The sequence below is a fragment of the Colletotrichum phormii genome (genome assembly GCF_030913505.1).
Source record: "Colletotrichum phormii strain CBS 102054 chromosome Unknown BDP81scaffold_29, whole genome shotgun sequence".
Classification (NCBI taxonomy): domain Eukaryota; kingdom Fungi; phylum Ascomycota; class Sordariomycetes; order Glomerellales; family Glomerellaceae; genus Colletotrichum; species Colletotrichum phormii.
This window is the reverse complement of record NW_026851471.1, coordinates 245,295-271,985: the sequence shown is the minus strand read 5'-3', so window position 1 is coordinate 271,985 and position 26,691 is coordinate 245,295. Positions and strand designations below refer to the sequence as shown.

Sequence of the window (26,691 nt, the reverse complement as noted above, 5' to 3'; positions counted from 1 at the left end):
TGGAAAAGTCGAGAGATATCACGCAGTACTCCGACGCGCCTACGAAATCATACGCAAGGAATGCCCATCTATCACACGCGAAGCAGCCCTCCAAAGCGCTATAAAGGCCATTAACGATACTGCCGGCCCTGACGGCATTATACCTACCCTTTTGGTATTTGGCGCCTACCCACGAATGACCGCTGACTCTGCCCCGTCACCTGACATCATCAAACGCGCAGCTGCCGTACGCAAGGCCAGCGACGACCTTCGCAGATACCACGCGAAACAGCAGGTCAACGCGGCCCTCGAGGCGCGTAACGGCCCAGATACCTCTACGCTGAAGGACCTCGCGATCGGCTCACAGGTACGCGTCTGGCGCGAGGGCAAAGGCTGGTCTGGCCCTCACCGCCTTCTCGCAGTCGACAACGAAGACTGCACCGTTGACGCCAACGGCCCGCGAAAATTCCGATCAACTACAGTGAAGCCGTATTACGAAGACAACGGGGAAACCACTACAGGCGACGCGGTTCCCCAACCGACCGCCGATACTGATGCTGATGATGATGGCGGTTATACTGAAGATACTATTATCGTCGCCACTACTCCCAGAGACGTAGTCTCTATAGCGACTCCCCAACCCCCCCGCCGCACGCGAGGACGACCTCATAAAAACATACATCTCTATGCCGACGTACTGTTACAAGAAACAGACGTCCCTTTCTCCTTCCTTTCGCAGAAAGAGGCAGCTGACAGAGAGCTTGCTCAGCAACTACGCGACAAGGGCATCATCACTACGCCAGGCCCACCGTTCGAGCTGGCAACGAAGAACGAAATCGACAGCCTCATCGAACACGGCGTATTTGAATTCATCCTCTTCGACCCTGCCATTCACACCGACCGCGTGTTCAAATCACGTATCGTCAACGAGGTAAAGGGCAAGACCACGGAAAAGCCCTACGAGAAGTCGCGCTTGGTTATCCAAGGTTATGCCGATGATGGGAAGGAAGCAATCCTTACCCAGTCTCCAACCATACAACGAGCCAGCCAGCGACTCATTCTCGCACTCACACCCACCCTACTACGCGACGGGAAGCAACTATGGCTCCGTGACATCACGCAGGCGTACGTTCAATCCACCTCGCAGCTAAATCGCAGCATCTACGCGCGCATACCCAATGAGATACGTCGCAACTACCCTAACGGCACCATCATGAAGGTCGTTAAGCCATTATACGGACTCGCAGAGGCAGGCACCCACTGGTGGGCAACGTATAGTCGCCATCACAGAGAGAATCTCCAGATGATGACTACTTCATACGACCCTTGCCTTCTGTTGTCATCCGACGAAAACCCAGACTTCGCCCTCATCGGTATGCAAACAGACGACACTATCGGACTCACGGACACACGATTTTCCGAACGAGAGAACAACGAGCTCGCCAAGGCGAAATTCTCCGCCAAGGAAAAAGCTTTTCTCACTGCTACAGAGCAGCTCGTCTTCAACGGAGGTATCGTATCACTAACCTCAGCAACTGATACATCTATCACCCTCATCCAGAAGGGACAGGGTACGAAGCTGCAACTCATCGACGCAACTTCACCCACTGCCCAGCAGGATTACGTCCAGCAACGCGCCCGCGGCGCGTATATTGCTTCGATCTGCCAACCGGAAGCATGCTTCGACCTATCGACCGCGGCCCAGCACAAGGAGCCCAATGATGAGAATATCAAGGCGCTCAACCGTCGCCTCAAATGGCAGATGGACTCGCTTGACCGCGGGCTGCACTTCATCCCACTCGACTTAGCAACTGCTAAACTCTTCATATTCGTCGACGGTTCATTCGCTAATAATAGCGATCTTACCTCACAATTGGGATTCGTTATTATCCTCGCTAACGAAGACCTTGATGATGACAATGGCAACTTTGCTATCCACGGCAATATCATCCACTTCTCATCGACGAAGTCAAAGCGCGTGACGCGAAGCGTACTGGCCTCCGAGGTCTACGGTATGGTCGCTGGAGTCGATATGGCATACGCTATCTCCTCGACTATCGCGATGGTCACTGATAAACTTGGTACGCCAATTATCCCTACGATCGCGTGTACGGATTCATATTCCCTATACGAGTGCCTGGTCAAACTCGGCACTACTCAGGAGAAGCGACTTATGATAGACATTATGGCACTGAGACAATCCTACGAGCGACGCGAACTTTGTGAAGTACGGTGGATCTACGGCGACGATAACCCAGCCGACGGGTTCACCAAGGCATCGCCAAACCGAGCATTGGAAGGACTCATCACTAACAACAACGCGAAGATACGTATGGAAGGATGGGTCACACGTACGTGATATGGAGGTATAGAGGAGGAGTTGGTCGGTAACTGTTGTTACCTTGTGTACGAATAAGCCTGAATCCGTCCTTATCAGCCACAAAGAGAGAGAGTTCCCAGTGTTGGAACAGCAAAGGCTGATAAGGAGTAATGGGAAGGTACCATGGGCTGGCTGGCACCTGCCCTGGGCGAAGTGGGACAACTGGCTTAGTCATCACGGCCGGATAAAGGTGGGGCAACCACCCAGGCCGTCACTACCTACTTCGACCGACTCCTGCCTACAATGTAAGATAGAACAACAACAAGAAGAACAAGCAATAGGATCACCAACAGACGAGTGATAATTGCTACCACTATTTGTCGTATACGACCCCGTGAACCAACAGAATCACTTTTGACCTCGATAAGTCCGAATTAATCCATTTCACTAAGAGACGAAAAGACGGAAACCTATTAATTATAGTAGGTTTACCGGATGGGAGGTATTATATAGTTTAGGCTATTAAAGAAGGCTCTTCTCTACGCTGGCTCGGCGTTCACTTTGACCGTAAACTTATATTTAAGAGTTACGTAAGAAACCTCTCCGTAAAAGCATACTAAGTAGTTAATGGACTACGGGGACTAGGGAACATTATCTAGGGCGCGCCTACGTACTTACTTTGTCGAGCGATCACCTCTTATGTATTACCTATTTAGTACTATGTATCTGAAGTATAGTGGCCCGGCAAGAGCCGGATAAAGAATGGACGTACTATCTTAAACGCGGTTGGTAGTCTGCTATACCAACTAGATGCGACATAAACGAAAGCTATTAGAGCGATGGTCCCCGTATATAGAACGACGCCTATACCGATCCTATAGTGCGAGGCGGCTCTACCCCTAGCAGAGGTGATGCTGGATGCGAAGCTCTACACAGCGTCCACCAGAATCCATCATCTGGACGAGCGACACCCTCTCCGAACGAGACTCAGGGATAAATCAGGACTAGACTCACGGCTACGACGAATAGCAAGCCTCGTAAGCAAAAATACTGAATACATCGATCCGTTAGAACTCCCCCCTTGGGAGCAACTAGCGGACTGGCAAATAGTCCTCGCCAGGGTCGGCTACGAACCTAACAAGACCAAAGAAGAACAGGCCCTCTTCTTTGCAGGCAGGATAGCAACTTTCTCCAAGCGGGATATTATTGTCTATACTAACGGGTCCTAGATATCGGACGGCAGTAGCACCTCCGCCGGAGTAGGCTAGGTAGGTGTGGAGGCAATACTACTGTATTGGATCTGATGATGATGATGGGAAAAGCTGAGCGCTGGCTGGGCTGGATATCTGGGCAAGGTGTAGGTGGGGCAGCTCCGAGATGTGAAGGAGCTGCCTCACGTGACCCACCTGCACCTGCCACAGTAGGGTACCAAGCTACACGGCAGATCTTCTGCAGATCCGAACCACTCGGCTCCTAAACTAAGGTATATAACGCGGAGGCATATACTACGTATCACGGCCTGATAAAAGCCACCCGGGCTCCTACGGCTCGTATAGCAGATAACGTCCATATCTACCTCGACAACCTCGCAGTCGCGACTAGACTATACTCCTAAAGCACAGGAAGCAGCCAGGCTAGATTTAGGGCCTTTAATAAGCTCTCTTCCTCCTAGACTCGGAGACAAAGAGAGAGCTGGACAACCCCCGGCAGGGTTTATATTTAGTAATGCCCTAGGTACACGGGAATACCAGGAAATAAAGAAGCAGATACTCTAGCCAAGGAAGCCTATAAACTAATCCCAAAATCACAACCACAACCCTCATTAGCGCACCTAGAAAGGCAAGCTAAAGCAGCTACTGTTGGATCTCTGAGCAGTCGGCAGAAAAGATGGATCCGGAAGGCGGTATGGGCACTTACAAACGGCCCTTTCACTTATATACCACTTCTGGGAGATCGTGGGCTCTGCCCACAATCTCCTCCTTCCACCTCAAGACGCAGCAATAATAGACCATTATTGACACTTCGTTCCAACCGTACGGTTGCCCTGCTGACGTGTATACCAACAGCTACCTTCCAAGCCTTTACCAGAAAATAGCTGTCCTAATGTCCTCGGTAATATACCGACCTCGAGATAATTCTTCACCCTAAGCCGCCCAAACTCCGCCTCCCTCGGCACTTATTAGGAAGGCTATACGCAGCAAGATCCCATCATAGAGACTTTACAGCATACCACGAGAGATTCGCTCATCAAGATACGTTACTCAACTATAGCTATAAGAAACCTAAGACACTAGTCCATTTCTACTTCTATAAGCGTAGACGTAAGGCTACACCGCACTACCTCCGCCAACGTATAGCTAAAATAAGCATTGATTTCTTATTAGGTTCTACTAAGGGAGCCTCTCTTCTATACGAATGGATAGAGGAGACCAATTTCTTTTCCGAAATTTGCCCGAATCATTAAATAGGAACGTTAGGTAAAGACGGTAGCCTATAACATAGTTTAGATTAGCATAGACTATATCGGTATAGCGCCCGGCACGTCCTTTTGTTACCAGACGTTAAATACATCATCATCATCATCATTATTTCAGAGCGAGCCTCGTACCTATTCTCTCCTTTCAATGGATAACCGTTCTCTATTACACATCTCGATGCCCACATTGTGACCACACGACACATTCTATACAACAGTTCGAAAAAGGTTTCGGGCCGATTCTCGCGGACCTTCGGTCCTAATCCTGAGAGACCGCTCAATTATGAAGAGATGCAGATGCTCAGCAGGAGATCCGACTCATTACGGGATGAATACCTAGCTCAAGAGTGACGACAACAAGCTTTTACTGCTGATTTAAAGTCGTCTAAAGCCTCTGTGTATTGGCTGTGGGGAAACGCACCACGTCCTTTCAAAAGGTCAATGTTATGGGGACGGTTTTTGTTGGAACAGCAAAGGCTGATAAGGAGTAATAGGCAGGTACCATGGGCTGGCTGGCACCTGCCCTGGGCGAAGTGGGACAACTGGCCTAGTCATCACGGCCGGATAAAGGTGGGGCAACCACCCAGGCCGTCACTACCTACTTCGACCGACTCCTGCCTACAATGTAAGATAGAACAACAAGAAGAACAAGCAATAGGATCACCAACAGACGAGTGATAATTGCTACCACTATTTGTCGTATACGACCCCGTGAACCAACAGTTTTGTAATACACGGCAGTCCTGACTATTGTCCGATTCAACGCGACCTACGTGCTTGAAGATGACCCCTGCCTCGACCAAAACAGTGATTTGATCTCAGACACATGAATACAAGATCAGCTGTTTCAAGCTTGAGAATTGGAGCTTCCTCGAGTACTGAGACAATGTTATATTTACATGAGCCTAAAAACTTTGGGACGATACCCAGTCCCTTCTTAAACTATACTACTTCATGACACTAAATGAGAGAAATGAGAGAACTCGATTACTTTGCTTCCTTCTCATCCTTCTCCTTATTCTTCTTTCCGCGTCGTTCTGCGCTCGCCCTTGCAGCCGCTATCATGAGTTGGGTATTGGCATCCAGGCGCCTCTCCTGAGCTGCCTGTGCGGCATTGTCCAATATTTCCTCGTTTTTCTTCTTCTTCTCATTCTCCTCCTTGACTGCTTTGCTCCTTTCATGTGCAAGATCGCCTGCAGCTAAAGTTTGGTCGACCCTGAGTTCTTGTAACTCTACGTTCCTCTCCATTTCTTCAGGGTCAATGTTTTGCACGGTTGAAGTCCTGATTAATTAATGTACGGCGTCATTCAAGATATGCAGACGGTTTAGAAAGAGTGACATGCCTATTGAGGTTGCTATTCGGCGTGTGAAGTGCGGTATGGAGACGCTCCTGGATGTGATTTTCAGGTGGCTTGCTTGATTCGGAAAATGTCGAAAGGCGTGATATGCTTGAGTGCGTATCTAACTTGGAATAACATAGTAAACTACGAAGCTTTCTCTGCCTATCTTATAGACGATTCTCCCTGTCGAACTATTTGAGCTTCTAGCTATTAGGAGTCATCGCTCACTATCTTTCTCCCCGACTCTTCACCCAGTCTACAGCTTAGGGAGCGCCTTATTCTCTCCATCAAACTGTTCAGTGTTCACCCATCTGCCGACCGAAACGAATCTAGCTCTTTCTTTTCATCGGATTAGCCCCCTAGAATACCGTCTTTGTTTCGAACATTGAGCTTTCCGCACTTCTATCCGCTTGAAGTGAGGGCCAAGGTTCTGTTCTTCCAAATGCATATCACAACACCGCTGGGCTCCCGGACCTGCTTGTCATATTGAGCTCTGCGTTCACGCCTCAAACATGAGCAATAGTTTTTACCTCTTCAACCTCAAATCGTTCTACCGCCCGGAACCACCATTACTTTTGAAGTTGATCTGTTTTTGCTGGTCTCCACAAGATTTACTTACCAACTGCCTCATCCCTGGTCACGATGCGGCCGCGCAATCGCCCTGGAGCTCTGTCTACTCGACAACACACTCTCTTTGTTATTTTTCGCCGTTATTCGATCTGGTGGGCCGGGTATCCGCAATTTGACATCGTCTGCCAAAGATGCCACGATAAGTTGTGGATGTCGTAGGTTGGGGTGTTCTGGGGGCGAGCGACATTTGTCAAAGGCTTCGGCGCGATTCAGCAGCTGCCCCCCCTCCAGATTCAAGAGCTTTTACCAGCGAACGCGCGATTTGCCATCACAGCTTCACCGTGCATACATGACCCGCTTTGATTATGCAGGACTCACCAAAAGCTGGGTGAACTGAAGTCTTGGTTTGGACCACGAAGGTTTCGTCAAGGGGTTTACCGTTGGACGTCAACTGCTACGCCTCGCCTAGCCTGACATGGCCAAGACATTTACCACCCCTACACTACACAGCCTTTGTCTACCCAACGACCTTCGCAGCCTCAGGCTTTCATGGCCATAAACATCACGCAGTGTCAGTCGTTGGTTCCAGTCCTTCATGTTTACGTCCCTTCTTCTCGCTCTCACCATCTATTAGCGCAATGGCAGCTCGACAAGACTCTGATAAACTGAAATGGAATCAGACCGATGAACCCTGGGACGAATATGTTAAACAAATCTCGTTGAGATCATACCTCCGAAAGGTCGAAGCCTTTGCCGAGATTGTGATGGGTGCGCCTGGAAAGGTCATAGAACCGGTGATTCTCGGCGGATTCCACATTCTATTTCCCTTTCGACTAGATGCCGAAGCTTCTTCTCCCGCAAATGTCCTGGTGCGCCTACCTTTTCCCAGTCAGGGCATTATACATGAAGAAAAAACGCTTAGCGAAGCCGCGACAGCGAGATACTTGGCGCAACATACTCAACTCATAGTTCCCAAGGTTTACCACTATGGTGTCGATCCCACATCTGGCATCGGTCCATTCCAAGTCATCCAAGATATGGGGTCCCGAGAAACCTTGGGATGCGGCCTGTTACCGCCCGATTGCAATATCCTCCTGTTGGATCCGGAAATTTCCGAAACCAAACTCAAGGACCTCTATTACAAGATTGCACGATGTGTGCTGCAGCTTGCACAACCCACGTTTCCGCACATCGGGGCTGTTGTCGAGACCAGCCCCGGATCCATCTGCGTGGCAGGACGACCCATCACCTTCAACATGAGTAATATGGTCAAACTCTCCAACGTACCCGAATCTGTGTTGCCTGCCAAAGGCACAATGTATCAGACAGCCGATGACTGGTATGTGAAACTGGCCGAGATGCAAATGGCAACACTCCTCTTCCAGCACAACGACATAATATCCTCCGAAGATGACTGCAGGACCAAGTACGTCGCGCGTCAACTGTTCCGCAGATTGGCAAAACAAGGCCGGCTATCGAGTTTCGGCTTTTCTAATGATGATTGGTCAGCCCACGCAAAGCAAACTTGTGCAACCCTGCCGATGCCTGATAATTCAAGCGCTTTTCACTTGTGGTGAGATGATTTTAGGCCGGATAATATTCTCGTCGATGACAATGGCGACGTTCTTGGGACCATCGATTGGGAATTTGCATATGCTGGGCCGACTCACTTTACGTTGGATTCGCCCTGGTGGCTGTTGCTCGATTTTCCCGAGTCTTGGGAGAATGGTATCGATGATTGGACGACCACTTACGAGAAACGTCTCCCGACATGGCTGTTAGCCTTAGAAAAGGCAGAGAATGAGACAGGAAACTCAAACACGCCGTTCCTCCTCTCAGCGTACATGCGGGACAGCTGGGCCACGGGACGTTTCTGGCTAAACTATGCTGCCAGGAAGAGCTGGGCATTCGATACTATTTACTGGAAATATCTAGATGAGAAGTTCTTTGGCCAGCGTGAGCCGTATGGTGGTATTCACAATACAGAGCTTTGGAAGACTAGAATTGATCTTCTCAGCCCAGAAGAGCAGGCCGCCATGGAAACTATGGTGCAGACCAAAGTGGAGGAGTCGAAGGAACGGATTTTGGTGGAATGGGATGACGCGGAGGCAAGGCAACGTTTATCGTCATTTCTATTTGACTAAAGCCATGCATGAAATTGTGAAGCTCCCCTCTTATTTATCGGGTATATGTAGAAGGTTTTAAGTGAGGTAGTAGAATGATGAGCGCGCATAGTAGTCAGATTGAGAGTATCAATATTTTCAACTGGTGTTATCGACCTAGACGCGAACAAACCGAAAGTGAAGTTTGCATATGAGTATCTACCTGATCTTAGTTTATGAACACTTGAAGATGTGCAAGGAATTACCCTATTTTGGGACAAGTTGCCTGAAGAAGTTGGGGGTTGTTGTAGCTGACTTTCTTATCTCTAATTCCACTCAGATGGCCATCAAAACGGATAAGATCGCGCAATCCGCGGTTAGTGGGGTTAGGCGGGGTTCAGCATCTGATCCAGAGAACCTTTGTAAGCCGTAGTACCAAACGGGGGTAAACTCTGATGACAGGATCAACCCTTCATGGTTGCGGTTAGAGATATCGGCCGAACCTCGGTTAAGCCCAACGACCTTCCCTCTTTATCTCCCATGGGGAATTGGAGATGGCGAAATGTGCAACCCTTCAAGACGACATCGTTGACACAGTGGAACCTTGGGTGGTAGTACGCGGGCGGCGTGCAGCTCGCTTCAAATACAGACACAATGCCGGGCATAACCTCTCATGAGGCGGCGCCACTGCTTCCAGGCTTGACACTCTCACATCGACAACGCAGGCAGCCGGTGTCTGATATGGCGTCAAAGATCAAAGAAGCCCTCTGGGGCCCAGCGTCGGTCGAGCGATCGCTGCTTATCAAGCTTGATTTCACCGTGCTCATCTACTTTTCTGTCGTGTGGTTCTTATTCGGCGTCAACCGCGCGAGCTACAATACGGCGTACATCAGCGGAATGAAAGAGGACCTGAATTTCCAAGGAAAAGTGAGTGACTCGCAACACTCCAGCGAGAGGACTGGAACATCCAATAAGCACCTCAGCTTTCATGCGCGATAGACTCTGACTTACTCCACTCTAGGATTTCAATTACATGCATACCATTTACCTCGTCACCTACGCCGTATTTCAAATTCCCTCAACCTCAATCCTGACCATCGTAAAACCCCGCTACGTCTTCGTCGCAGCAAACACAGTCTGGAGCGTCCTCACTCTCGTTACATTTCGAGCAACGCACGTCTATCAAGTTTTTATCCTCAACGGCTTTGAGGGCGCCTTTTCAGCCATCGCATAGTAAGTTTTGCTCTCCGTCTCGATGAGTTACAATTCTAATAGAACACAGTGTCGGTGCGCACTTCATCTACGGGTCATGGTACAAGCAGTCCGAACTCGCAACCCGCGCAGCCGTCTTTTGCGCTTTTGGCAATCTCGGCAACATGGCAGGAGGCTGGATTCAGGCGGGACTCCTGGCATCTCTATCCGACGGCCCGATTGAACCCTGGCGACTTATTTTCGTAGTGGTCTCGTGCATCACCATTCCGTTTGCCGTTTTTGGTAGGTGCTCGCGCTCGAGAAGACGCCATGTCAAAACGAGAGACTGACATCTGAGAAGGCTGGTTCGCTATACCAGATCTACCAGAGCACCTCGCAGCAAGATTCTTGACCCCGGAAGAGAGGGAACTCGCTGTCACCCGCCTCGGCAGAACAAAGACAAAAGCATGGGACAGGAGCGTGTTTCAACGTGTCCTACTCAGCTGGCAATTCTGGCTCCTGCCAACCGTTTTCATGCGTATGTCTTCGTTACAGATATCTGGGTTCAACAAGTACTGACATGTAAACACAGTATACTCCCTCAGCGTCCAGGCAATAGGTAACAACGTAATCCCCCTATGGATGGCATCGCGGGGCTACTCCGTAATCCAGCAAAACAACTACCCGACCGCAACATACGCCACGGGCATCGTCGCAACCTTTGTCTACTGCGCCGTCTCCGATAGGCTTCGCTCGCGCTGGCAGGCCTCGCTGTGCATCGGGTTCACTTTCATCGTCAGCAGCGCAATCTTGATCTCGAACCCGCCGGACGCAGGGTATTTCTTTGCGTTCTACCTGATGGGCACAACATATGCGCCGCAGGCGCTGTGGTACTCGTGGATGGCGGACCTGACGTCGCACGATTTGCAGCTGAGGGCGATTACAACGGGATTCATGAACTCGTTTGATTTTGCGTTTGTGGTGAGTGGCTACTTGCATTCCATGAGCAATTATCTGTGCTGGCAGTCACTAACAGGAACACAGACGTGGTGGCCTCTGATATTCTACCCCGTGACGGATGCGCCTAATTACCGAAAAGGATACATTGCTAGTTTGGTGACGGGCGCGTTGACTGTGCCAGTGATTTTCCTGATTGCTTATCTTGAAAAGCGGGGGAGAAAACTTGGTAAAGTTGGCAGTGCCCAAGATGAGCATGCAGAGAGCTCGAGGGATTAAGGTTAGACAAGTGAGGGAGGCAATATTTTATAAGCTATACGTGTTTTCAGCAACTTCCCTTACCTTAGAGGACTACCGAGAAGTAGTTTGGGTCAGGTTATGGAACATAATTTGAGGCCCGGATAGGCATATAGACATCGTTTCTTACATAGGAATCTTAGGCAATCTGCTGCCTACTTACGACCCAAGAAGTGAAGAGAATGACATGGGAGGTCACTGGATGTATTTCGAGGAGACATCACGAGTACCATGTGGAATCTGGATCGCAGGCTAGTACGTTCTTGTATCAATGTACCGTAAGAAATAACAATTTAATACCTTTTTGAGAATAGCACCAAGAGTCAACGGTTTCTATCCCACAGACTCGTCATTGCCATTGAACTCATAATAATTGGCCGTGGAGGCTATGGTTCGTGCGTTTACGGTACAACTGTCGTAATGCGTATGCTGTACCAATCCCAAAAGTTTCAGTCTCCTGGAACACCGTGTATATGTTACAGTCTTTTTCCCTTGTCAAAAATGACATAACCTCATTACCATGCTTCCCACATCTGTGACCCCAAGGCCACGAGACGGTTAAAGAGTTCATCTCTCGAAATAATGGCGGTAAGATGGTACTCCTTGCCGATGCTATCTGTCGCGATGAGGCCGTCTGCAATCTCACGATCGGTAGCCCAGCCAACAAAAATCTTGGACTTCCAGCCGAGACCGCCCATTTTACGAATTTGCTGGTGGAGTATACGTCAGCTGTGGCATCTAAAGAGATCGCGTGAACAATTCTCACCTCGATATCACCAATGGTGACAGTCCACGTCGGACTCAGATCATCCGACTCAGTCGTCCAGCTGAGCGCAGGGGTCGTAGCCGTAGTCGTGATATAAGCATGGCCCCTCTTACCCTTCCAGCGTGCCGGGAATCGAACGGGACCCTTCTCAGGATCGGGCGTCTTCTTAATGACGCCCAGCCTGTCCTTGGCGTGTTTAGCGCCGACCTTAGCCTTTACCTTGTCCGCGGCGAGAGTGGTGTTGATACCGCCCTTGGCGGTGCTCTTGATAAAATTCATGATTCGATGGCCCTTCTTCTGCTTGTGCTCTGCCGTTTCCGACTCCGCTGGCGCTAGTGCTGCTTCGTCGGGTTGGATGGCTTCGTCTATATCTGCTTGATCGACACCTGGTGAGTTTTATGAGCCAATCTCCGGCAGCCTCTTTTAAGTCATGGGTTACTTACCGAGGTGCTCCAGATCCTGACCAGCGGTCGCATGAGGTTCATCAGGTGGCGGTACATCGGACTTTGGCGGAGGAGGGAGCGGTGCCTTGTTGCGCTCACCAATGCGCAGAAGCGTGATGGTGACTTGGGCATTGGTGGGAATGCCCTTGAGAATGGTGTTTCGCAACTCAACATACTTCTGCCAATGAGGGTAGGTACTGGACATACTTTAGACACGCGAGTAATCAACGTTGAAAGAAAGACTGACCGGTTGATAAACACCAGGCCTCTTTGGATGATGGGGTCTCCAAAGACGGTGAATCCAACCACAAAACCGGTACCTTTGACCAGCATGTACGAGGTTGTGAACAAAGAGACGAGTAGCAGTGGCAAGATAACGCTGGCAAGGACGAGACGAGGTCTCTGATGGGGAAAAGGTGGGGTTGGACTCAGAGCGTTTCCGAAACGCTCCCAGGTATCGACAAACTGCGCATTCTGTCAGTTGCAAGAACAGAGTGGCTTCGAGTTGGAGTACTCACGTCGGCGATGCCATGCATCACAGGCCTAGCCTTGATCCAGACGGACTCGTGAACAGGCTTCTTGGTCTTGTCGTGGTGGGGGGTAGGCTCCTTGCCGTCCGTTTTATCCTTGGCATTGACGACATCTTGGGTAATGTTAGTAGGGTCGGGGACAGAAGAGTCGTCGTGGGGATCGCCTTGAGGATGTTTTCCCGCCGCCGTGCTGATGATCAGCGATGAGATGCTGTTCACGAAGCTCGACGCCTCTTGTTCCACGGCCTCTCCGGCATGTTTCTCGGGTGCGCCGGTGATCGAGTCATCGGATGCGAGGACGCCGGATGCGGGTTTTTTGACGCCGCCGGTTTTGCTGTCGATGAGGGAAGCGGGGGCGGGAGGGAAACAAAAGTCTCGTGATTGTGGGACGAGGACAAGAACGATAAGGAAGCTAGCGAGGACGGGAACGACGAAATCGAGGATCCAGGCGATGGAGTAGACTGCGAGAAAGAGTGAGGTGCGCTTGTATTCGCGCCATGAACGGAGGCGAACAATATGCTTCCAGAAGGAGAATAAGCCAACAACGACGGTCATGTACAAGCGCTCTACATGGGCGCGGAGTTTGTCAGGCGAGAACTCCTCCTCGTCGGCGATGTTCATATCCAGGTTTGCAAGCTGCCCATCTATGTTTAGCTGCTGGTATGCGCCGATTTGGAAGGGCAAGCTCACCGGTGGCTCGGATATCGATTTGACGTGGAAGATTTGCTGGGAAGGTATCAATATCTCCATAAATGACACGCCTCCGGCACAGAGGTCAATCGGCTCGCTCCAATTACCTTGTCAAATCGTCGGACTAGGATCCAGAGCTCCTCGTTACTCAAACCACCAACCATGGGCTGCGCAACCTTGCTCGGTGGGTTGTTCCATCCTAAATTCTTCACTTCAACATGATCGTGGTCAAGCTCGGCGTGTCCCCTCTCTTCGATCGGCTTCTCCTTGGAGGCCATGTCTGCCAGGTGATGGCTGTCTGTTGGTCTCTCCTCCTCGTGTGCCTCTACAATTTCGGGTTCCTGTCCCATTGTCGACTGGCTGGAGTATCCATAGCTAGATTGGCTCGCTGGGGTATCTACACCGGGGTCTGAAGCAGCAGGTGGAGGGAGAGGCGGTGCTGTCGTTGGCGGTGGTGGAGGCGGCGGTTGTGAAGCCATCTCGTCAGTATCGCTGGGTTTACCCTTGAACATGATTTCTGCCGTTACTGTCCTTGGGCGGGTAGATGCGATGGAACGAAGGTTCAGGTTCGACTGCGATGCGAGGTGTCTCCTAGCTTTGAAGTCGTTTCGAGGTTCATCCGCTCGTCTGGGGCTACGAAGCTGAGGCAGCTGAAAATCATGAGTTTGGGAGAAAGCTGGCACGAGGAAACAGCTGGAATGCTGCCGCCGCCGACGTCAAGCGCGTGTCTGCTCAAGCTTCTTACCGCATTTGGGTAGGTATGCATGACGTCACGGGCCGCGCAGCACTAATTGGGTGCTCCAAGACGATGATCGCGATCATCACCACACGGAAGATCTCCCCATGGGTGAACACATCCATGGATGAGCTACCTTAGCTGTACGGCAAGACGGGAAGCAATGACACCTGTTTACCGGATGATTGGGTGGCATCTTCTGATGGGCCAGCCGTTTTGACAGCTCGACGCTCGTACAACCGCACTCTGCGTGCAGGCCAAGGGAGAGCAGTCCGGACCATTCGATCCTTAAGCCTCGATGAACTGCGATCATTGGTTGAGCTCGCGCCCTGTTTACCTCGTATTTCTTGCGTTGGTCTAGACCATCCTCCTCAAGAGCAAAGCTTGCGATGACCTGAGCTTGTCAAAAGGTGAGGGTTTGTGCCGGTGTGAGGAAGATAGCATTCTCATCATGAAATGAGCAAGAGTCTCATGATGGTCAGGTAACTCTCACTCACTTCTTACTTGCTGCCTCTCTGCTGTCAAATTGCCCTCACTCGTTGGATTGACCAGCCCGACTCATCGGGTTTCACGAGCGGTTCCGATGTTGAGTCTCACATCAAGTCGCAGCTGGCACATGCCACAACCCCTTCAGCCACATCAGAACATTGGCTCGGCTGCATAGTAATGCTAGCTAATCCAGACTCGACCGGCCACAATGAAAAGCTTCAGACTCGTCATCTCGCAATGCCCGTAGCCCCAAAGCCACTGCCGCCTTTCCGCGACCCGGTTCTCAGCTTAGCGGCAACGTCCGTGATCCCCACAACGTAGGTACTTACGAATCCGGGATCCGCTCCGGAAGCTTTTCTCTCGACGAAAAATCTCACGATGCTCCACTCTAGGGCTTTATCTTCCCTCACCCAAGATTTGGATCTCAACCTCACCGATCCACGGGCATCCAAGGATCACCATCGGAAGGGTGGCCGAGTTGGTTATGGCGCCAGGTTAAGGTCAGCTTAACATCTGCTTCCTGGTGGGGCAACCCGCGCGAGTTCGAGTCTCGTCCCTTTCATTTTCGTCCTTTTGAAGTCGGTGATGGCTGTCTCTTCTTGGTTTTGCGTCGGGAGAGGCTCATTTCGTGTGTTGTGAACTTATGAAGTTTGAGAATAAGATGAGACTAGACACACATATGTAACGAAGGAGCATGTACGAGAAAATGCTGCATCAATGAGCTGCGGAGGTTCTGGTTTTGAATAACCAATTGCCCATACAGCTCTATCATCAAAGAGACTCGTGGGTTCTGCACAGTTTCCCCTCATTGAGACGATCAAAGGCAAGCATCTATGAACGGTGTATTCATCAAAACTTTTACTTTTGCTAATAGGTATTACTCTATACTGTAATCATACGTAAAATCATCATCTAGTTCCCGTCACTTCTAGGTCTACAGATATTTACACCTAGTATCCGGCCCACCAACTGTAGTTGTTCGTCTGCTCAGCGGTGTCCCAAACCAAGGGAACGCTCGAATCCTCCGGCCTCTCGGGCCACGCCTGCGCAAGGTCGGTCCAGACCTTGACATCCTTCCAGGTAGCCTTGCCGCCATCAGCAGCAAAGAAGGTCAATCCCGTGCTGTCGTTGCGCGAGGGGTAAATGCGCGCCGTAAGAGCGAAGCGCTCGTTGATCCAGATCTCGAGCAGCGAGTTGTCGAGCACGACGTGGAAGTTGAGTTCCTCCGTGACGGTCGCGTTGGCGCCCTTCTCGTGGATCTGGTAGGGCTCAAAGTGACCCACAAACGTGGCGTTGTTGAAGTTGGGCAGAAGACTGCTATGGGTGCGGATGACGCTGATCTCCGAGGCCTCGACGTCGAAGTTGATGGTGGTGTACTCGGCGGAGTCGGGGCTCTGGGCGAGGATGATGCCCGCGGAGCCGCTGAAGTCGCTGAGGGTGGCAGTCAGCTCGTAGGAAGTGCCGAGATCAGCGGAGGCGGTCTTGGTGGTGTCGGCGAGCTGACCGATCTCGAACTCGTTGGTCTGCGCGCCCTCGCGGAGGAGCTCGAGGACGTCGGAGAGGGGACGCATACCGAGAGTCTGCGCGGTGTGGCCGTTGCAGCTCTCGATGCAGGTGCTTCCATCCTGCTGGGTGCCGCAGTTCTGGACGCCCTTGGTCTCCTTGATGTAGAGCTCCACAGGGAGGTTCATGGATCCCTGGTAACCCATCTGCTTGGACGTGTTGAAAGCGTAATCGCCGAGGATGTCGTCGTTGGCCCACCCCCACATGACGCGTCGGTCGTCGTTGCGGGTGTCCTTCCAGGTGGCCTGGGCGTAGGAAATACCCCAGTCCAGAGCAGCGCCCGCGGTGGGCGTGAACTCGACGGAGCCGTTGTCGCGGCGGGCGACGTCTCCGCGGTTCCAGAGAGCCCACTGCTCCTTCCAGTGCTGGGTTGTGTTTCCGCCTTCGGCGCCCATGGTGACGAACCAGGCCTTCTCGTCCGAATCGCCGACGGGGAGGTCGAAGAAGCTGCTGACTTCAAAGTTATAGCCGTAGGATCCGGTAATGTCGGGAACACCGAGGGAGGAGTTCGCGGCGGGCTCCCAGAGAGCGCCGAGGAAGGTCCATTCGGTCAGGTTGGAGGAGGGCGTGGAGTAGAGCGGGATACGGGGTCCGATGAAACCGGGGCGGGCGGCGCCGGGGAGCTGAGCGGGCACATCGCCGGTCTTGAGGCCGGAGCCGAGAACCATGTAGTAGTGGGGCTCGCTGACCTGGAGGAGGCTGTCGAGCTCCGTGGAGGGGAAGAAGCTAGGGTCTCTCCAGCCGGTGACGTTCCAGCCCTCGGGAGGTCCAGAGAGAACGGTGCCGACTTCGTCCCAAGTGGAACCTCCGTCGGAGGAAGTGTACATGGCCTGCACTTCGGTGCCGGTGATGTACGGTTGCTTCCAGTTCGTGGGCAGGTAGTGAATACCGGTGCCGAAGGTCAAGAGTGTGCCATCGCTGGCACCCTCGATGTTGACGGGTTGCGTAGTGCCGGTGAACTGCGAGAGAGGGCCGGACGCGTACTTGCCGGAGGCGAGCGAGACGGAAGAGTCGTTTTGCCAGTCGCGGACATCGGTCCAATGGAAGAGATCCTTAGAGACGGCATGGCCCCATGAGATGTTTCCCCAGTTGACGTGGTTGGGGTGGAATTGGTAGTGCAAGTGGTATGTCTCCGTGGCCGGGTCGTAGACGGCACCGCAAGGGTCGTTGAGCCAGCTGTGCGGCGCGAGGTAGTGAGAGCGAGGCCTCCAGCGGGTGAAGAGGGAGTTGTTGCCCGCGGTCGCAAGGTACTCGGGCGTGATGGTCGGGACGCTGGCAGACGAAGCCGGGACCGCGACGGCGGCGAGGGAGGCGATGGCCGTGAAGACGGCACCACCCTTGAGGACTGACATGCTGTGCTGCGATGGATAGTACTGGTAGACGCGCCGCTTGATCTCCGAAATCTCACGAACGCAGACACTGAAGGCGTTCATTTTATATATCGGCTGCGCGCGCTGCGCACGCCTGGACGAGGATCCGACTGGACCGGGGAAGCTGTCATTCGAAGCTCTCGATACTACGTCAGCCAGGGCAGAGCCAAGGAAACAGCTCCGCAGACGGACCAAGGGTAAGGAGTCATGATCCCTGGGCGTGTGGTTCTACTGAGGCTCGGCGAAGACGGGTCATGACGATGATGGTTACGAGAGTAGAGCCAAAGGCGAGAAGCAACTAACAGAGAGAGTTTCTTGGACTGACTTTACGGGCCGAAAAGAAAACCCAACGACAGGTCTTGGCCCCACGGGGGTTCGGTCAAGCCTTGTGTGGGAAACGAAAGAATTTAGGTAGGCAATCCTAGAAATTGGGGAAAGACTGGAGTAAACGCGGGGCGGCCACGCCGGTGGTCTAAGGCAATTTACAACTTTTGGAATCAGGTTATGCTACTGACCCCAGCCTCGGTGGGTTTAGTGGCAGATTGGCGTACAAGTAGCGAGAGGGAAAATGCGGAGGTTGCGGACGCGCGGGGGTTCGCCCGCAGTATCGCTCGCTGAAACTCATCATATGTTTTGTTCGATGAAAGAGAAGAAGAGAGAAACCGAACGGCCTGGGCCACAGACGTAGCTACATGTAAACTATTGCAAAGCTGTTGGTGTTAAGCCCAAATTGTCCGCGACATGGGCACGTGTGCAGATTTCAAAGCGTGGAGATAGCCGCCGGTCTCGATCCGTTGCATAGACTCATCATCCGAGTGGTCGAGCGGTCCGACAAACTCGCAGCGACGGCAGCATCAGCGTCGCAATGCAGCATGCAGTGTCTCTTTTGAAGCTGGATACGCAAGGCAGAAAAAGCGTGGCAAGCGAGGGCCGCTGGGCAGAGATCATCGAATTGGCGCATGATGCCGTGGGGAAGATGGTAATTACCACGCAGTACCACGGCACTTTGCTCGCTGTTACCATTCCCTGGGTGCGGAGTGAGGGACAAGGTTTAATGGCCGAGAGTATCGCCAGCTGTGCCCCGCAAACCACAGGACGATGGGTTTCCCCGATCTGGAGATGCTGGGACTTGGTCTTCTTTTGGCTCTTTCAAGCGCCGGTCTCCAGTGGTTCTGTCACTTTTTGTCACTCGTGCCCTTGCCAACCTGGCCTTGCGTAAGGTCGCAAACCCATTCGGTTGGTTGTTTGCGTTCAAGTCAAAGCTCCTCTCCTGTCATGAGTTCGGACGATGTTCCCATGAACGATGGCGGAAGTCAATGGGGGCCAATAGACTTTCTGTGGAGGATGTGAGATGACTTTGCGGAGGTATTGTGGGGAAACAAAGTGGAATGACAGAGTCAGTTTGGGGTCATGAGCAACGTAAGATTTCTTCTAGAAGGGAATTTGGACTTTTGAGAGCTTCTGAGAGGTCAATCCCATTGCCTATTCTCGCTGAATTCGAAAAGATCGTGCCATCTAGCTCGGAAAACGGCCGACTAGTGGGGCCTACGACTTCTACCCAGTTGCCGACAGACCGGACATCTTGACGAAAGGACCTTTCTTCAAACGCGTCGCAAGCGGTCGCACTCGATTCAGACGCACCTCAAGCTCTCCGTTTCATTGATGTCCCCAACCGTGGTTTTACTCCCGTTTGAAAGAAGGTTCTACTCTGTCTTCAAGAGACCTGAAGAGAGACTTGAAGAGAGACCAGACTTTTTTCAAGCCAACGCTTTCTCTTCAGCCACAGTCCAACCCAAGAGCCGGGCATAGCCGTTGATAGCCACCGGGCGCCAAACTTTGTAGCCCGGGGAACCTGGCTATGTCGTGCTGCGCTGCGCAAGAGTGTGATTCGAAAGTACGGGCGATTTTCAACGGCATTCTACACTTTTGACTCCGTGAGAAGCCCAGACAGGCCGGGGAACAAGTCAAAATATGCGACATTTCTACGTTCTTCGAGCGTTGTAAGGGACGTGTGTTCGCAGGCCACACATCTCACAAATACCGTAACAGACTGCGTAGATGACCTTCAGAATTCTGAACTTCATGGGAATTTACAAAATTCAAGAAACGTTTAAAAATGCCTTTGATAAGATAGCAATACTACTCCCCAAACTCATGCACAACCTGATGTACTGACTACATGTATGATTAGCGTGCTATGTAAGTACACAACAATATGGAAGGATATTCTCGGAGTCTAAAAATTCCCGTTTCTAGAGGCACATCAGTTCTTACCGGGAGACTCTTCAACTTAAACTTCGGTGGTAACTGCCCCAAATACCCACGCGGATGGGTTTCTCATAAATTTGCACAGAGAATGAAGATCCGTCCTGATAGCTACTTTCAAGCCATCATCATATGCATTAAGGTAGTTCCGCATCCGGTCTTCTGCATGAGAAAGCTTTTAGCTTCGTTCAACTTAGATATGATAATATCAAACTCCGGAGGCGGGAAGGGTCACCGGAAGCCACCAACTTGACGTAAAGTATCTGTAGCTTGAGAAGCGTATTTGTTTCAGCAAAATTCCTGCCATAACTCAGACTTGGGAGTCCCTTATGAAGCAAGAAGACATGTCTTTGGCTACAGTCACCGAGTCACACTGGACACACTCTGTAATCTGGGCTGGATATCATCCAACGGGGAAATTGCGGATTATGAGACTTCCATGAGGAATGCAGTCCAAGACTTGAGGGAAGATTACGATGACAACAACATGCCGTCGTATGTTGTTGTTGTTGTTGTTGTTGTATTTTAACGCCGTAGCGGCAAGGGCGCAGCCGCCCTTGCGGCAGACCTCCCGAAGGGTATATGGCGTGGAGGGCCGTAGGCCTATAGCTATCACTAGATACAGTCCAGCTCGTCCTCCAAATCGTGCCCAAAGGCAACTATGTGTTTAACCTGTCTCTGGGTGCCGCTGGCTTGCCCGAGACAGTGCTATGGTCGTCCCTAGAACGCGATTCCGCCAGTATCTCCTATCCTTCGACCCAGAGCCCGCAGGCTTCTGGTTTACACAACGTTCCAGTAACCGTCCGGAGTATATCGTAATAGGTAATACCGCCACAAGGGAAACCACAAGGGGCAAAACCTCGTAAGACTAGGTTGTAGGGCTTGCTGTTAGGTTCTGTAACGAGCATAGCTGTATATAGCCGTGGCTATACATCGCTACCCAATGGTCGTTTCGTCTCTTCGAGGGAGTCTTCGATCGTTTAAGGGGCAAAGGTGCTGAGAGAGCGAAGTCGAAAAGTCGGTCGGTGATGTTCAATTTGGGCCCGGAAGCGCCACTTGCGCCGGGAAAGAAAGTCGCCCGTCTCCTTCGGGAGGCTAGATGGAACCTCTGCTCCCTGCCCTACCAGGAAGACTTCGTCTAGCCTGCGGAAGGCGAATTCGAGTCGACGGCGGCTCGTTAGGTTGAATAATCGTCGGCTCGATTCGAGGGGAAAATGTGCGTTGTTAAGGGTTTGATTAGCGTATAGCTAATCCACCCCAGCGCGCAGCGGCAAACCGCGGGGACTGGGGCCCCTCCTTAGCATGGCACTAACAGCCCGTGCCAAGCTGGAGAGATGTTTCGTGGAGGTTGTTGCCGTCGTATGGGCAGTCAAGCACCTCATATTCCTCCACCGAAAAATGGAGAATGTTAAGGAGATATAGGACCTTTGCAATAAATTTGATCTCGAAGGTTATGACTTCATGCAATAATGGTTTTACTTCAATGCTAGTTTTCGGTTCTCCAAGATGACTACTGTTGCGGATTCCACGAGGATGCCTTCACTTCATCTGTCTCAACTTCTCAAGACAGGGGGACGAGCCCAAAATCACAGCGAACTGCCCATGGCGAATGATATCACAGTCATCAAGGCTAAGTTGCGCAAGCTTGGCCTTGTATGGGGCAATCGAACCTTTCTTAGCCTCGAGTAGACACGGGACTTCATCAATAGATGGACTGGCATAGACGCCAAACCTTTGCGAAACTTCTAAGCAGTGATGAGACGTTCATTGAATTGAGCGGGTTGGCCAATCTGACGGTCATGTTGGAAGAAGCATGTGCAGCGGGACACGCACCTGACGTTTCGACGTTGCTTGAGAAATTCCGCAATGAGGATATTTAGAGTGTGGGAACAGAACTCTATGCAGAGCGCTTTCCAGAATGGGGTAATATCAAGAAGTGAGCTCGTTGTACGACTGCTTTTCAAGCACACAGTCTACATCAGCCTTGCTGACGGAGCTGCCAGAACGGCACTACGTGACGCGGCACATTTGGGGAATGTCTTCTGATAGACAAGGGCGCCAACACAAAGACGGTCGATCAGGACGGAAAAACACCTATGGACGTGGCGATGATGGCAGGGCATGAGGCTATTGTCAGGCTCTTCATGAGCCACAGTGGTGATATCCTTACCAGCTCGAGAACGACTGCTCGGCCAGCACCCGCTGCAAAACACAGTCGTCCTGAAAGAGAGCCAAAGACAACGGGATTTGACGCGACAATAGTCGACTTCTATTCTCATGAACACCAGAGCACTGATACAACCTCTGGCGATGCTCACCAAGTGCAGAATGTACCCGTAGAAGAACTGGCGTCGAACTACATGGGCCTACGCCGCCTACTTACTCCAAAAGGTGTTGGCGAACAGGACCAAGGGTGAATTCTATCCGGAATCGGATCTCAGATGGATACATCTCCCTGCGAATTGTGTAAGTTAAAATTAGTATCAGAGAAATTGGCCAAGCTGAAGCTAATGCTCAAGTTATAGATGGATTGGGTGAAGGTTATATCGGTTGGCCACAAATTCGCAGTTCTTGCTCACTATGAACTGACTCTGATTTCTAGACTCTCTTGACGACGTTGAGATCCGTCGAGAACGATGACCAGAAATGTTCCGATATACTCAAGGATGAATTGTGGATACGCCAGCTCCACGACCCCCTTATTCATCTGTTCATGGGCGATTTACCAAGTCGCTATGTCGAGAGGTCTCCCACAAATTTGTTTTAAGATATTTAACGTCGTACGTGACAGTATTAACCACGCATACTTAAATAACTTTGCTACCGTGAAAGATGCTTTTTAAAGCACCAAGTCATCTCGCGCTTCTCAAAACGACGACACCCCGACATTCCTTTACCTTTCATGATCTGGATTGATCAGCTGTGGATTTGGGGTTTGGATCATAGTAAGAACTCAACATAGAGAAATAACATGCGGCATACCAGTTTCCTTTCGAGAATTTGGAGAATTTTGAGAGGAAAGCAAGAGAACAAGGGCAAGAATGGAGGAAGAGGCACTACGACATTGGACACATCTTGAAAAGGATTAAAAATCGGTAACGTGATGGAGCGGGAGACGTCGAGGAGCAGCGTGCAGAGGAGGTTTCATCGGAAAGACGTAGCAGTAGCTGCGGCACAGGTGTTCCGAACACATCCCAGCGATCTATTGTTGAGGATGTGAACAATGAAAGGGTGACAAGCAACAGGCTTGTGAGGCTCTGTCCCAAGAGAGATCTGCAGAAGGGGTCGTCCAGGGCAAGTTTAGAAACTTGTTCGGTATTGGCCGATGAGAAGATTGCCGGGGGGGGGGCGAGCTTCAGAGTCTTGCCGCGTGGTCATGAACTGAGCCGCGCGGGTTGAGGTTAAGTGTTACTCGGAGGATGGAGGCTCGTTCATCAATAAAAATTGCTTACTGAAATTACGCAGTTGGTGAAGAAGCTCTCGTCCGTCATTCTCTCAAGTCACGGAAACCGGAGAATATATGCCAGCTAGAGATGCAGGCATGACGCCCTTTGAGACTTCTCTCACGAGAACCGACGCGCGGCTAACGTTCGAAATACGCTCGCCTATCGGCTTTACTAATAAACACCCACTTTTGGGACGCCCGTATGGGAAGAATTGCCAACTTGCCAATAACACTGTCATCTCACAAGTGAAGTCTCTTACTTGGGTCCTCCTCACCGCTCCTGGATCTCCATGCTTGCACCAAGGCGTTTCCTGCCCTTGCCTTTGAAGAAGTGAAGGGGTCAATGTTATCCAATCCGGATACAACTCAACTCCAACAACCCCACTGTCGCTTGTCCGTCTTCTCCAATTGACGTGCCCATCCTTCACGACTTCCCCTGCCTCTCGGGTCAGATCGGCGTGATGCCCCCTTGAGTGGTCTAATTGGTGCAACCGTGCCTTGGAGGTTCGTCGATTTCGGGTCAATGAGGGCGAGGGTTGTAAATCTGCTACCAAATCCCTCAGCCAGCTGCGACTCCCCTAGTGACAACCAAAGCTAGCGCGCCATTCCCCAGATTTCACCCCGCCCCCATGATCCGAGTGTGGGACGGTGGAGGAACTTTGCGGGGATAAGTGCGGAAATCGAGGATAAACCTCGCTTCTCATGGAGACTTCGTCTTGTTTCCTCCCTCTTATGTAGCGTACAACAACCTTGGGCTGCATAGCTTGGTAGCACCGCTGCCGTTCTCTCAAACTCTGTTCGTATCGACCGCTTTCTCTGTGCTTATTCGCCCAATCTAAGCGCGCGCAACCTTCTTTTCAACTACATCTGAGGAGGGAAGTAAGATCTGAAGATTGGAATAGTCAGCGAAGATGGGTGGACTTCGCGCGGTCGAGGATCGGCCTACGCCGAAGGAGGTATATAACTGGCGTCTCTACACAGAGTCTTTCATCATTGCGATGGGCTCTTTGCTGTTCGTCCCTACTCTAATATCCAGTCTGGTCCCGCCCCTCTGAGAGAACATGCTAATTCGGCTTGGATAGCTTCGGATATGACTCGGCTTTCATTGGAACAACCATTGCGCGCAAGAGCTTCGTCAATGACTTTGGCATCACACCGGCCACATCCAAGGAGATATCATCCAACATTACCTCGGCCTTCCAAGCCGGCGCATTGGGGGGCGCACTTATGTGTTTCTTCAGTATGCCCCCACATCCCTCGTAAATATCAGAATCCACCACCGAAGCTAATGTCCGTCATCAACAGTCACAGAGTCTGTTGGCCGCAAGTGGGCGCTCATCATCAGTAACATCATTTTCCTTGCTGGCGCCATCCCAATGGTAGCCGCCACGAACGACCTCGCCTCCATGTATGCTGGCAGGGCACTCACCGGCTGGGGCTGTGGTGTGATCACGGCCACGGTACCTTCCTACATCGCTGAGCTGTCGGTTCCTTCCATCCGAGGAATTCTCACAGGTCTTTTTGAGGTCACGTACCAAACAGGATCTTTGATTGGCTTCTGGATCAACTACGGCATCAATCAGAACATGAACCCTACTAGCTCAGCATCGTGGCGTGTGCCGATGGCTATTCAGCTCATTCCCTCCGGAGCCTTATTGGTCGGCGGATTTCTGCTTCATGAGTCGCCTTTGTGGCTCTACCGCAAAGGGCGCGAAGAGGAAGCGAACAGAAACCTTGTGGCTTTACGACATTTGCCGATTGATCATCAATACCTGCAAGAGGAAGTGGAAATGATCCGTGCCAGATTGGCCGAGGAGGCCTCGGTTGCGGCGACTTACGGCGGCGGGTTCTACGCCTACATCCGAGGATCGCTGCACGAACTTTCAAGAAAGGGAATGTGGAACCGTTTGTTCCTGGTCTTTTGCTCGTTTGCTTTGCAGAACATGTCCGGTGCCGCGGGTGAGTTTCTTGTTGTCATCATCTCATTTGACCCACTGCTAACACGGTACAGCTATCAACTACTACTCTCCTATGCTTTTTGGCTCCATTGGCATCAGTGATGTGGCCCTGTACACGGGTATTTACGGTCTTGTCAAGGCCGTCGCGTCAATCATTTTTTACGGCGCACTTATCGATATCTGGGGCAGACGCAGACCTACCATCATTTCATCTTTAGCCTGCTCTCTCTGCTTATGGTTCGTGGGCGCCTATGTTAAGGTTGGCAATCCGGCACCAATCATCGCAGCTGGAGGAGAGCTTTCTGCCTCGACGGAGGCGGGTGGCCGCGCTGCTACCGCTGCCATCATGATCTACTCAGTATTGTAAGTTGTGTCCTCGCAAGCGAGACAGAGAACAGTGGTACTCACATACTAATACAGCTGGTCTTTCGGTCTGAATGGCATCCCATGGATCGTCTCCGCCGAGATCTTTCCCGGTGCTCTCCGCAATTTGACTGGAACCTTTGCCGCTTTCACCCAATGGCTGATCCAGTTCATCATCACAAAAGCTCTTCCGTACATCTTCAGTAGTCTCGATTACGGTGTTTGGTTCTTTTTCGCATGTTGGATGCTCACAGCTACTGTCTGGGCATTCTTTTTCCTGCCTGAAACTAAAGGTGTCACAATCGACCAGATGGATGCTCTGTTGTAAGTTTATCGAGGAAATTCCTATCCTCGGCCTACGACGACGCTGACACTTTGTTTTTTAGTGGCTATGAAGGTGATCGTCTGGCCCAAGCCCCGGCCCTGAAATCCGACGATGCGAAGAGCGTAGAGCAAGACGTAAGAGAAGTTGACGAGGCGGGTAGAGCATGATACCAGGCCGTTGGCCCTGGAGTTTGGTCGAGAAATGTCGACTAAGGTTGGGGTCTGTAGAGAAGCACTTGCGGTAATTACGAGAGGTACCAGCAGAAACTTTTGCTGTCAAATCGGATCTTTTAGTTAGTCTGATGAGATTGAAAACGCGACCTTGCTATCCTTCCTTAATGTATACCTCCAAACGCCTATCGTTTTATTGACTCAAATCTTGTCACTCAAGAAAGACCCAGCTACATCATCCATACCGTGACCGGGTGCAGAGATCGGGGTATGAAAGCTCTCTTGGACCTCTGCCACGACGACCACAACCACTCTCTGATCATGATAAGTTGCCGTTCTCGTATTC

The 26,691-nt window shown here is 51.4% G+C and overlaps 9 protein-coding genes and 1 non-coding gene across 10 annotated transcripts; 8 read left to right on the top strand and 2 right to left on the bottom strand.

Annotated features, from left to right (window-relative positions):
- Positions 1-7,323: 7,323 nt before the first annotated feature.
- BDP81DRAFT_503674 (uncharacterized protein) lies at positions 7,324-8,954 on the top strand (the record flags this gene model as incomplete). The annotated part of the gene is made up of 2 exons (XM_060595602.1): positions 7,324-8,189; positions 8,274-8,954. 2 exons carry the CDS (start codon positions 7,324-7,326, stop codon positions 8,827-8,829), a joined length of 1,422 nt encoding a protein of 473 aa, XP_060439402.1. The 3' UTR covers positions 8,830-8,954.
- Positions 8,955-9,384: 430 nt separating this feature from the next.
- On the top strand, positions 9,385-11,405 carry BDP81DRAFT_121806 (major facilitator superfamily transporter). Its single transcript, XM_060581616.1, has 6 exons — positions 9,385-9,714; positions 9,809-10,020; positions 10,070-10,281; positions 10,340-10,516; positions 10,571-10,959; positions 11,023-11,405. The coding sequence occupies exons 1-6, from the start codon at positions 9,442-9,444 to the stop codon at positions 11,212-11,214; spliced, it is 1,455 nt and encodes a 484-aa protein (XP_060439401.1). The 5' UTR covers positions 9,385-9,441; the 3' UTR covers positions 11,215-11,405.
- A 342-nt stretch (positions 11,406-11,747) lies between these two features.
- Positions 11,748-14,011, bottom strand: BDP81DRAFT_332188 (uncharacterized protein; the record flags this gene model as incomplete). The annotated part of the gene is made up of 7 exons (XM_060585574.1): positions 11,748-11,942; positions 11,999-12,384; positions 12,442-12,638; positions 12,689-12,906; positions 12,960-13,607; positions 13,662-13,697; positions 13,769-14,011. 7 exons carry the CDS (start codon positions 14,009-14,011, stop codon positions 11,748-11,750), a joined length of 1,923 nt encoding a protein of 640 aa, XP_060439400.1.
- An 886-nt stretch (positions 14,012-14,897) lies between these two features.
- On the top strand, positions 14,898-15,420 carry BDP81DRAFT_439490 (uncharacterized protein). The gene is made up of 2 exons (XM_060591406.1): positions 14,898-15,203; positions 15,279-15,420. Exons 1-2 carry the CDS (start codon positions 15,064-15,066, stop codon positions 15,394-15,396), a joined length of 258 nt encoding a protein of 85 aa, XP_060439399.1. The 5' UTR covers positions 14,898-15,063; the 3' UTR covers positions 15,397-15,420.
- On the top strand, positions 15,350-15,448 carry BDP81DRAFT_t339. The gene has a single exon. It is a non-coding gene; the product is annotated as a tRNA-Leu (tRNA).
- Positions 15,449-15,836: 388 nt separating this feature from the next.
- On the bottom strand, positions 15,837-17,801 carry BDP81DRAFT_465337 (glycosyl hydrolase; the record flags this gene model as incomplete). The annotated part of the gene is made up of 1 exon (XM_060594270.1): positions 15,837-17,801. The coding sequence occupies one exon, from the start codon at positions 17,799-17,801 to the stop codon at positions 15,837-15,839; it is 1,965 nt and encodes a 654-aa protein (XP_060439398.1).
- Positions 17,802-18,838: 1,037 nt separating this feature from the next.
- Positions 18,839-19,425, top strand: BDP81DRAFT_121752 (uncharacterized protein). The gene is made up of 2 exons (XM_060581615.1): positions 18,839-19,238; positions 19,325-19,425. The coding sequence occupies exon 1, from the start codon at positions 18,918-18,920 to the stop codon at positions 19,167-19,169; it is 252 nt and encodes an 83-aa protein (XP_060439397.1). The 5' UTR covers positions 18,839-18,917; the 3' UTR covers positions 19,170-19,238; positions 19,325-19,425.
- Positions 19,426-20,034: 609 nt separating this feature from the next.
- Positions 20,035-20,913, top strand: BDP81DRAFT_503672 (uncharacterized protein; the record flags this gene model as incomplete). The annotated part of the gene is made up of 4 exons (XM_060595601.1): positions 20,035-20,226; positions 20,377-20,579; positions 20,622-20,662; positions 20,710-20,913. The coding sequence occupies 4 exons, from the start codon at positions 20,035-20,037 to the stop codon at positions 20,901-20,903; spliced, it is 630 nt and encodes a 209-aa protein (XP_060439396.1). The 3' UTR covers positions 20,904-20,913.
- Positions 20,914-22,180: 1,267 nt separating this feature from the next.
- BDP81DRAFT_454510 (uncharacterized protein) lies at positions 22,181-22,851 on the top strand (the record flags this gene model as incomplete). Its single annotated transcript, XM_060592956.1, has 3 exons — positions 22,181-22,414; positions 22,476-22,550; positions 22,687-22,851. 3 exons carry the CDS (start codon positions 22,181-22,183, stop codon positions 22,849-22,851), a joined length of 474 nt encoding a protein of 157 aa, XP_060439395.1.
- Positions 22,852-24,159: 1,308 nt separating this feature from the next.
- BDP81DRAFT_439470 (general substrate transporter) lies at positions 24,160-26,689 on the top strand. The gene is made up of 6 exons (XM_060591405.1): positions 24,160-24,541; positions 24,612-24,769; positions 24,835-25,488; positions 25,541-25,850; positions 25,908-26,174; positions 26,237-26,689. Exons 1-6 carry the CDS (start codon positions 24,441-24,443, stop codon positions 26,340-26,342), a joined length of 1,596 nt encoding a protein of 531 aa, XP_060439394.1. The 5' UTR covers positions 24,160-24,440; the 3' UTR covers positions 26,343-26,689.
- The last annotated feature ends 2 nt before the right edge of the window (positions 26,690-26,691 follow it).